This window comes from Barbatula barbatula (genome assembly GCF_947034865.1).
Source record: "Barbatula barbatula genome assembly, chromosome: 18".
Lineage (NCBI taxonomy): Eukaryota > Metazoa > Chordata > Actinopteri > Cypriniformes > Nemacheilidae > Barbatula > Barbatula barbatula.
Genome location: NC_136781.1, coordinates 19,981,303 through 19,992,643, shown reverse-complemented (window position 1 = coordinate 19,992,643; position 11,341 = coordinate 19,981,303). Strand labels below are relative to the sequence as shown.

The 11,341-nt window shown below is 38.7% G+C and overlaps 1 protein-coding gene across 1 annotated transcript; it reads left to right on the top strand.

Annotated features, from left to right (window-relative positions):
- Positions 1 to 235: 235 nt before the first annotated feature.
- tbx22 (T-box transcription factor 22) lies at positions 236 to 11,092 on the top strand. The gene is made up of 7 exons (XM_079479384.1): positions 236 to 392; positions 8,849 to 8,950; positions 9,245 to 9,419; positions 9,510 to 9,677; positions 10,067 to 10,131; positions 10,326 to 10,411; positions 10,541 to 11,092. The coding sequence occupies exons 1-7, from the start codon at positions 370 to 372 to the stop codon at positions 10,861 to 10,863; spliced, it is 942 nt and encodes a 313-aa protein (XP_079335510.1). The 5' UTR covers positions 236 to 369; the 3' UTR covers positions 10,864 to 11,092.
- Positions 11,093 to 11,341: the final 249 nt, after the last annotated feature.

Here is an 11,341-nt window from a genome sequence, read left to right as displayed (position 1 = left end):
TTGGGTCAGGATGCAGGGACTAAGCACTCGCGCTCACGCGTTTTCGGTGGAGTATTTGGTAAAAAGTTGTGAGAAAATAACGAATGAAACTCTGCAGTGTATGTCAGACAGTGATAAAGATACACCATCTGTCATCAACGAGCAGGGTTAGTTTACTATAATGTCCAAGATGTATGTTTTACTTCTTGTGTTAAACGAATATTCGTTTATTTTTCGTTGATTTCTGTAGAAATACAAAACGACAAAAATATAAAAATCACTGAGACACGAAGAAAACTCACGAGAACCAAACGTAAGTCTGCGAGAGAAGTGCGAGTGGATCTTCAGGGCTCTGATCTGTGGAGGACATTTCATGAAATAGGAACCGAGATGATCATCACTAAGACTGGCAGGTAATTAATATTAATTACAAATATTTAATTAAATATTTCCAATGCAGTAAACCCTGCACTCTATACATTAAGTAGGCTACTGTAATCACCAGTTTTAATAAGTAATGCAACTCAAAACATGTATATTTAAGAAGAGTGACAAAGTTAAAACTTTATATTTAACTCCAATTTGAAAATTAAATATTTGTTCTCCTTATTTAAATTACATTAGCCAACATGACTGTTCTGTACTGTAAAACTTCTTTGCATGGAATAGCCATTTAAAACACATAATTATTAAGATGAATAGTAGTCATTTTCTCAAAGTAGGCCTGAGCTCATACTGTTATAACAATTGTTAAAAGTAACAAAAAACTTCACATAGCCTAATGAATTAGTTATTGAATGAGACATGTATCACATTATTTTCACACTGTGTACTGAATAATATTTATCTTTTTGTCCAAATTACTTACATTTTTGTAACAATTTTTTATTGTGTCACAACATTCAACATAATCTGGCAGAGACTTTGCCTCACGTTGTAACATCTACATAGACTGATTAAGTTAAAGTTTAAGGAATTATTTACGATAACTGAAGATAACTAAGCAAAATACTGCATTACAATATGCTGCCAATAAACTATTTATTAATTTAACAATTTGTGTATTCAACAAGTATTCATTTGTTTATTGATTAATAATGATAATGTTTTCTGTAATATTACATTTGATAAAGTTTAGGTGTAATTTTGCGGTTGTCATGCAGGTTTCTTTGTTTAGTGTTGGTTGGTGTCAGTGTGTAGATCCACAGGGAATTTTAAGAGCTGCTTAAATCACAATGCTTTGGGAACACATTCGTCAGCTTTAACCATCCATCAGAACTTTAAGGTGGATTTTGCTAGGAGAGGTCCTCCCATCCAAGTAATAAACAGGCTCAGCCCTGCTCAGCTTCAGTGGGCTACCAGTTGTCATGATCTAGTCTGTGCTTGCCCCATGTGTTGTGGACTTTTATGTTACTTCCTGTCCTGTCATATTTTGTAGTCCTGTTTTCTATTGGTTCTTTGTTAATGTCAACCCAGGTGTGTCGTCGTCGTCTTATTAAATGTTGTACTGCATGTGGATCCGCTTCCTGCCTGGTTACTCTGACTTGTAAAATATGATTTTGTTTTGTTATTTTTATTGAATTTGAAATATTGAGAATTATTAATTTATTTTTTCTGTTTATTCTCTGTAATACTGTAGTACACTTTTTGGAATTTACACTAATCAACTAGTAAAATGTAAGCTGCTGTTATATTTTATAACTCATTATAAAATATATATAGAGTGCGGTTATAACTGCTAGGAGGCTGCTCAGGTAGCAGCGGCAGTATGATTCGTCTATTATTTCAAGGTCGAAAAATTACATAGTTTTTAGAAAACCTTAAGTTTAAAGAAAAAATGCAGATTAGTTAGGCGCAGCATGTAATACATGTACTGTATGTAATACAGTGAGTTTGACACTAGTCTCTTATCGTATTCAAATAATGTACATAGATGTGACTGAAGATTCCTGACTTATGCAGATCCATACCATTTTTATGGTACCCCATACGTAGTAGATATTTAAATTTCTTCTATGTTAAGCACTTTGAATTACCATTGTGTATGAAATATATTAGATAAACTTGCCTTGCCTACGTGGGCCGCACGCAGAGCTTCAGGAGCTCTGAGCAGCTCTTTGTCTGTTTCGGAGGTCAGCAAAAGGGGAGGGCTGTCTCCAAACAGAGATTGCCGCACTGCATCGTGGACACCCTCACTACGGCGTACCGATCTCAGGACCGCCCGTGCCCACTAGCAGTGAGGACACACTCCACTAGGGGTGTCGCCTCCTCGTGGGCACTGGTACGGAGCGCCTCTCTGGCATCGCCCAACACCTTCACAAGGTTCTACAACCTTTGCGTGGAACTGGTGTCAGTTCGAGTCAAGACGTGAGTTTGTGTCAAACTCACGTTGCAGAACACACTAAATACACAACATGCGATAATACTTTCTCCCAAACATCATAAAATAGAGACTGGGTCTGTCACCCGGACTAGCAAACATAAAATAATGCGTAAACCTCTCAAAGGTAATTTAATTAACGTTAAACTAACTAAACATGAACATAATACAGATAATCAACTGTTTCGACTCGGATTGCTAAATATTAGATCTCTCTCTAATAAGCACTTTTTATTAACGATATGATAACAGATCATAAAATAGACATGCTCTGTCTAACAGAAACATGGCTAAAGCCAGATGATTATATTGCTTTAAATGAGTCTGTCCCCCAAGATTATTATTATAAACACGAGCCTCGCCTAAAAGGCACAGGGGGAGGTGTTGCTGCACTTTACCGTAACTCTTTTAGCATTTCCCAGAAGTCTAATCCTAAATACAATTCTTTTGAAGTCATGGTACTTGATGCATCAATACCTAATACTAAGGACAAAACATCTTTAAAATTTATTCTGGCTATCGTATATAGGCCTCCAGGGCACCACACAGATTTTATTAAAGAATTTGGTGGGTTCTTCTCAGAACTAGTACTGTCTGCAGACAGAGTCCTTATTGTTGGTGACTTTAACATTCATGTAGATAATGATACAGATGCTTTAGGAATGGCTTTTAAAGACACTCTTAACTCCATGGGCGTTAGTCAACATGTGTCAGGACCTACTCACCTTCGTAATCATACTTTAGATTTAATATTGTCTTACGGTATAAACGTGGGCGACGTAAAAATCCTTCAGCAGAGCGAAGACATTTCGGATCATTATCTGGTATCATGCTTGCTTCACTACTCAATGGTGGCAAATCAAACTCCAAGTTATAAATATTGTAGAACAATAACTTCGACTACAAAAGGTTCGTTTCTTGATAATTTGCCTGAATTGTCTCAAATCTCTAGCATGAGTAATAACGTTGAAGATCTTGACTTTACCATTGAAAATATTAATGCCACTTTCTCGGAAACGCTAGACGTAGTTGCTCCTCTGCGCTTAAAGAAGATTAAAAATGACAGACCGACACCGTGGAATAACGAACACACTCAGGCTCTAAAGAAAGCGGCACGAAAAATGGAGCGCAACTTTACGAAAACTAAATTAGAGGTATTTCGTACTGCCTGGAAGGATAGTATTAAAAAATACAGGAAAGCCCTAAAAACGTCTAGATCTGCCTATCTTTCATCACTAATAGAAGAAAACCAGCATAACCCTAGGTTTTTATTTGAAACAGTGGCTAAATTAACCAAAAATTAATCGTCAGCGTCTTCTGATTCTGTATACCAGCATAGCAGTGATGATTTTATGAACTATTTCACAAATGAAATCCAAGATATTAGAGAAAAAATTACAACTATGCAACCAGAAGTGAATCCCGCTGAACAAACGACTGTCTACAGCGCATCTAAAGAGAAATTACGTTTATTTTCTACTATAGATCACGATGAACTCTCTAAAATCATTAGATCATCTAAATCAACTTCATGCATGTTATACACTATACCTACAATTCTACTGAAAGAGATGCTCCCAGAAATTATAGATCCTCTACTTAGCATTATTAACTCATCTCTGACATTAGGACATATGCCTTAAGCATATAAGGTGGCTGTTATAAGGCCCCTTGTCAAAAAAACCCATCTGGACCCTGGAGAACTAGTTAACTACAGACCTATTTCGAATCTACCTTTCTTATCTAAAGTTTGGAAAAAGTAGTCTCAATTCAAATATGCTCCTTCCTCCAAAGGAATGAGATTAATGAAGATTTCCAGTTTGGATTTAGAGCACATCACAGTACAGAGACTGCTCTGATTAGAGTTACAAATTATCTGCTTATGGCGTCCGAGCGAGGTTGTATCTCCTTATTGGTGCTGCTAGATCTTAGTGCTGCATTTGACACCATTGACCACAGCATGCTCCTACATAGACTCGAAAATGATGTCGGTATTAAGGGAATAGCTTTGAAATGGCTTAGATCTTATTTATGCGACCGTTTTCAATATGTAGCAAAAAACAATGAGGTATCACGCAAATCGAAAGTCCAGTACGGTGTACCACAGGGCTCAGTCTTAGGGCCTATGCTCTTCGCATTATACATGCTACCTCTAGGAGATATAATAAAGCGACACTGAGTAAGCTTTCACTGTTATGCTGATGATACGCAACTTTATATTTCCTCGAAGCCTCATGAAACACAGCAATTCCATCGAATAGTGGAATGCATAGTCAATATAAAAAAGTGGATGAGTAGCAATTTTTTATTACTGAACTCGGACAAAACGGAAGTGTTACTTATCGGACCAAAAACCGCCCTACGTAACCACCAAGAATACTGCTTAGCTAAAGATGAGGGTTTTATGGAACATCCATCAATAGTTAAGAATCTTGGCTTTATATTCGATAGTACTCTGTCATTTGAGAACCAGGTCGCCAACACCTGTAAACTTGCGTTTTTCCATCTTAAAAATATATCTAAACTACGTCATATGCTGTCACCATCAGATGCAGAGAAGCTTATACATGCCTTTATGACATCAAGACTAGATTATTGTAATGATCTATTAGGTGGTTGCCCTGCAGGCCTATTACAAAAACTCCAACTGGTCCAAAATGCGGCAGCTCGAGTTCTTACGCATACAAAAAAGTATGAGCATATTAGCCCGGTTCTGTCAACCTTGCACTGGTTACCTGTAAAGCATCGCATAAACTTTAAAATCTTGCTTATTACCTATAAAGCGTTGCATGGTTTAGCTCCTCACTACTTGAGAGAACTTCTAACGTATTATAGTCCATCACGTGCACTACGCTCTCAGGCGTCTAGTCAGTTGGTAATACCTAGAATTTCTGAATCAAGTGCAGGCGGCAGATCCTTTTCCTATCTAGCGCCTAAACTTTGGAACAGTCTTCCCTGCACTGTCCGGGAGGCAGACACACTCTGTCAGTTTAAATCTAGACTAAAGACGCATCTTTTTAATCTTGCACACACTACACTATCATAATATATATATTTCAAAGATCTAGGCTGCACTAGTTAGATCAACCGGAACCAGGGACACTTCCAATAACAACTGATGCATTTGATGCATCAAAGAGTGCAGAACAGTACTCTACTCTCAGCCAGTCTTTTCTCATTGTTCCAAGGTTACCAGAGCGGGCAGGACGCAGTCCAAGGTTACCGGAGCAGGCAGGGCGCAATCCATTCCCAGACCTAACAAATGCTGGACGAAGGACGTGGCGACTCTACCAAACTTCAGTCGCTATTAGATTATTAATGATAATTTTAAATCTAACTTTGTTTTTTATTTTGCCTTGTTGTGCAAGCACTGTCAAGCCAGAGGGGAACTGGATTCCCCTGGTTAGGCCTGGTCTCCCTCTGAGGTTTTTTTTCTCCTCCAATGGAGTTTTGGGTTCCTCGCCACCGTTTGCATACTGTTTTGCACTGTTTGCCTGGTCGGGGGGGCTGCTAGAATTTGATAGTCTTATTTAATTAACTCTGCATATAGGAATTTATTGTGTGTCTAATATTTGACCTGTGTTTTGACTTCCATAACCTTTTATGCTTTACTTATAGTCAATGTTTTCTTGTACAGCTGCTTTGTAACAATGAAAATTGTAAAAAGCGCTATATAAATAAAGCTGACTTGACTTGACTTGACCGGCGGCAGGTAGGGGTACGCCTGCGAAAAGCGCCTTGCTTCCTCCTTAGGTGGGTCAGTGTGCTATTTTCTGCCTCCTTTTTCCCCCCACGGGTGAAGAATAGGCAGTCCATCCATCACTAAGCACTCATGGCAGCGGGCTGGGGGGAGCAGCGGGTATCAGCTGAGTTATCCATGTATAGCTCTAACCGGACCTAGTACCCCACACGTAGTAACCCCCCAACAGGGTGGTTCTGTCTGATGTATCCTCATGAGATGGTTCCCCTCGTGGCAACCCATGACCTCCTCCAGGTAGACATCCACCTTGCGGCATTTTAATCAAAATATACCTCCCATGAGTTCTCCCCTACCCGTGAGACCATGTTGGTGTCTCCACTGTATTCCCTCCTACGGCGTGAAGTAGTCACTGTAGCGCACATCGCCATTGAGGGAACGGTGCTTACCCAGTGGCCCTACGGTAGCGGATGGCTTCTCGCCATTAGAGAAACTAGGCCTCCGTCTGTGGTGGCCGAGGGCAGGGGCTTTTCATCTTTGCCAAAGCTCTGGGACCCCTTGCCTGTCCACCGAATGGTTACAATTTTGCAATAGCGCTCACGTCTGACACGCCCAGGCCAGTCAGCGTTGCTTTGCTAGTGATTGTGACGCGGCACAGTGCTGTGGCGTTTTCCATAGGAACCCCATCTGTCGGTTCGACACAACGTCGAGAGACAGACAGAAAGGGAACGTCTCGGTTATGTATGTAACCTCTGTTCCCTGATGGAGGGATCGAGACGTTGTGTCCTTCATGCCACAACACTTGCTGTTAAATTCCACAGTTTGGAGATATATTGGTTAACCTCTGCCCATCATTACTTCTGTGATATCTAAACTACTTCATATGCTGTCACCATCAAATGCAGAGAAGCTAATTCATGCCTTTATGACATCAAGACTAGATTACTGTAATGATCTATTAGGTGATTGCCCCGCAGGCCTATTACAAAAATGCTAACTGGTCCAAAATGCGACAGCTCGAGTTCTTACATGTACAAAAAAGTATGAGCATATTAGCCCGGTTCTGTCAACCTTGCACTGGTTACCTATAAAGCATCGCATTCACTTTAAAATCTTGCTTATTGCCTATAAAGCCCTGCATGGTTTAGCTCCTCACTACTTGAGTGAACTTCTCTTGTATTACAGTCCTTCACGTGCACTACGCTCTCAGGCGTCCGCTTAGTTGGTAATACCATGATCATGTATGGATTTCCTGTGAGTTTATGGCATCCATGCTGATTTGGGGAGTTTGCACACTTAGCGTCTTCCCAGTCTGCATGTGATCTGGCAGCAGTAAGTCGCAGATATTTTAGTAGTGACTCAATTAGATTTATATTTCATAAAATCGATTGGTATAACTCTAACTTTAAGTCCCTCTGTGTTGTACAGTTATGTGTGGTTGATAAGCTTTTATATTTAACTATTTCGCTCAACAAAATATTGCTATTTATATCTTTATCAGCGTTGTGCATTGCTGCTGCGCGCTGCTCATTTGCTGCACAAATCCTCCATTTGCCTGTTTGTGTTATCCAGGTATATTATTTATTGTATTGTGTTCTTAAAAATGTGTTTTTGTAAAAATATAAACCCCAGTCTGCATGTGATCTGGCAGCGCGTCGTGCATTGCTGCTGCGCGCTGCTCATTTGCTGCACAAATCCTCCATTTGCCTGTTTATGTGTTATCCAGATTCAATAAATGGGGACGTGATGGCAAGGATTTTCGAGTTTTGAGATCCAATTTATTACACAACGCAGAATAGACACCGCTACACAGAACAGTACTCTACTCTCAGCCAGTCTTATCTCATTGTTCCAAGGTTACTAGAGCGGGCAAGACGCAGTCCAAGGTTACCAGAGCGGGCAGGACGCAGTCCATTCCCAGACCTACAAAAGCTGTGCTGATAGAGCAGGACAAAGGACGTGGCGACTCTACAAAATTTCAGCAGCTATTAGATTATTAATGATAATATTAAATCTATTTTTTTATTTTGCCTTGTTGTGCAGAGGCTGCAGCTTTTGCCAGAGGGGAACTGGAATCCCCTGGTTAGGCTTGGTTTCCCTCTGAGGTTTTTTTCTCCTCCAATGGAGTTTCTGTTTCCATGCCACCATTTGCATACTGTTTTGCACTGTTTGCCTGGCTGAGGGGGCTGCTCGAATTTTATAGTTTTATTTAATTAACACTGCATATAGGAATTTATAGTCTGTCTGATATTGGACCTCTGTTTTAACCTTATATGTTTTGCACATCTCGTAGAGCTGCTTTGAAACAATGGAAATAGTAAAAAGCGCTATATAAATAAAGCTGACTTGACTTGAGTCTACCTCCCTACATTTTTAATCAATCATGTTTCCTTAGTTTAAACATTTTATTTTAACGTTCTGTTGTAAATAACATGTGGGTTTATGAAATTAGCAAATCTTTGTATTTTGTTTTAAATACAATTTTACCATTGTCCATGAAATAGGGTTTATATATTTTTATGTTTTTCCTCTAATAAACACTGGCCACAATTATTAGACCCCTCCCTCTAGAAATTATTATGAATAAAATATATCTCAAGTAGATTCCCATTGATATTTACATTAGGAGAATACATTTTAGGAAAATTATTTTAGTGGCCAAAGACTACTATATTATAATATTTTATAAAAGTTCAAAAGGAGACACAATGCAGATTTATTTTCACAGCTGCAAGATTGATTTAAATGTTTTTCGTTTGTGTGTTTGTGTATCTGTTTTACAAATTTTTCAGGAGAATGTTCCCCTCTATCCGAGTTAAAGTTCACAATCTGGATCCATTTCAGCAATATTACATCGCCATGGACATCATGCCTGTGGATTCAAAACGATACAGGTACTATAAACTGAGCAAGACTTTAATACAAATATACATGTAAAAATGACTAAACAAATTACAAATCTGAAGAAGCAAACGTATGTTTAGCAGGAAAATATAATTTCTATTGCTGTACAAAAACTTTCTTCCTTTTCTGATTCCTTTCAATTTCAGAATTGCTATGGTGTTCTCTGACTTGGTTGTTTTTTATTTATTGTTTAGTATTTACTGACCACCATATGAAAGTATCATATTTTTCTGTAATATTAAATATTTTTGTTTTATATTACATTAATATATTGTATCCCACAGGTATCTGTATCACAGCTCACAATGGATTGTAACTGGAAACACAGATCATTCTCTTATCACCACCCGTTTGTACATACATCCCGACTCACCATGTTCAGGAGAGAAGTGGATGCAACAGGTGATCAGCTTTGACCGTGTTAAACTCACTAACAATGAAAGAGATGAGAATGGCCATGTGAGTTTCTTCTTATTTACTGCATATCACCACAACAATGCAACAATTTATTTAGCACATAAAATGTGTCTAATGCAATTTGAAATTTAGATCATCCTGCAGTCCATGAACAAGTACAAGCCACGCATACACATTACTAAGCACAGTCCTCAGATGAACCTGTCACAGATGCATCCATCACAGCCAGCAGAAGGCGTGCACACTTTTACCTTTCCTGAGACTCTGTTTACTACTGTTACAGCCTATCAGAACCAACAGGTAATAGATCATAAAACACTTCTCTTTATTCTCTCCTGAAGTACTATAAACTTAGACCAGAATGTCAAAAGATTAAGCTTTAGATGGTCAATACATTTTATTTTCTTATTTGTGGATCTGAGATCATATTGAAGACCTGGCATCTTTCATTTAACTGAACCAGGATATGAACAGAGAGTAAAGGGGGTGTGGAACACCGAAATAACTTTAACTTAAACAGCATGATTACGTTATGCTAAAATTATTCCCAAAAGACTCAGATCTTCAAATCTTTTTAGGGACAGAAAGCAATAAAATAGGGTGCCAAGTTGTCATGTTTCATGGAAACATTTTTTTGTATTGAGAAATGGAGAAACATTAGTTCTGACATATTTTCTGCTATGTGTAAGATAACAAAATTGAAGATTGAGAGAAATCCGTTTGCGAAGGGCTTCAGGGACTCGGCACGAAACAGGTAGTTAAAGATGTTGCATGTAACCATTAATATTAAACCCATTTGCAAAGCTTTCTAATGATTTTTCATATTGAAATAATTAGATCAGAATAATTTCAATTGCACTATAGTTACAAACTAATATTATGAGTTCTGGGTATATTATAATGAATAATAATTAACTGTAGATCAACTGTGGATTAAATGTATTTTAGGGGTATATTGGATGGGATTCTGCATTCATATCCATGGCACAGCCCTTTCAACCATGATTTCAAACCTTTTGCTGTGGAGCTGCAAGGTACAGTCTACCTACTTTAATAGACAATTTGTAATGTCTCAGTAATGCAGGTAATACCGAAAATGTTAACATTTACAATCAAGAGTTTGAATGGAGGGAGCCATCTCACATTGTTTTGGCTTAATGCAGGCAGTTGTGGATCTTCAACAAGTCTCTGCATCACTTCAAAGCTAAAAACCCTTTTGCCCAACCCCTGCTCTACATCAGCCCATGCCATCTCATCGGGTCCAAAATGCTTGCCTTCAAGCAATTTTCTGAAATACAGATCCTACTGCAACCCCAGACTGGGTAGGCTCAGTGGTAACATGGGATTGCATCCCCTGTTAGACCTTCCCTGCAAGTCTATGCTCCAGGTAAATCCTGCAGGATTCTTTCAGGACAGATGTTCCCATGCTTCCTTTCATACAAAATTACACCAGCTGCACCATTGGAGACTGTCAAGCTCAGAATAACAAAATGTCATATGCCCTTTTTTCTGTCTACCTTTATACAGTATATATATATACAGTATTAAAGTGATAGTTTACCGTCATGTCACAAGCTCATGTAATTGTTTTTCTTGTCAGAATTAACATGGATAATAGATATATTTTCTGTCCTTACAATAGCAGAATATGGTGCCTGTACCTTTCTGAAGCTTCCAAAGTACACAAAAGCTCAATAAAACAATTACCTTAACTCATGTCATTTTCAAGTGTTTTGAGGGCATACAAATGGGTTTGTGGAAAACAATATAAACATGAAAACGTCTCGGTTACGTCTGTAACCTCGGTTCCCTGATGGAGGGAACGAGACGTTGTGAGAGACTGACTGGGGTTTGATCTTGAGAACCTACCTTCTCCGAGATAATTAATTATAAAACGCCAATGGGCTTGGCGAATGACACGCGCACGCCAGTCTCCGCCCCGTGCATACGGGTATAAAGGAAGA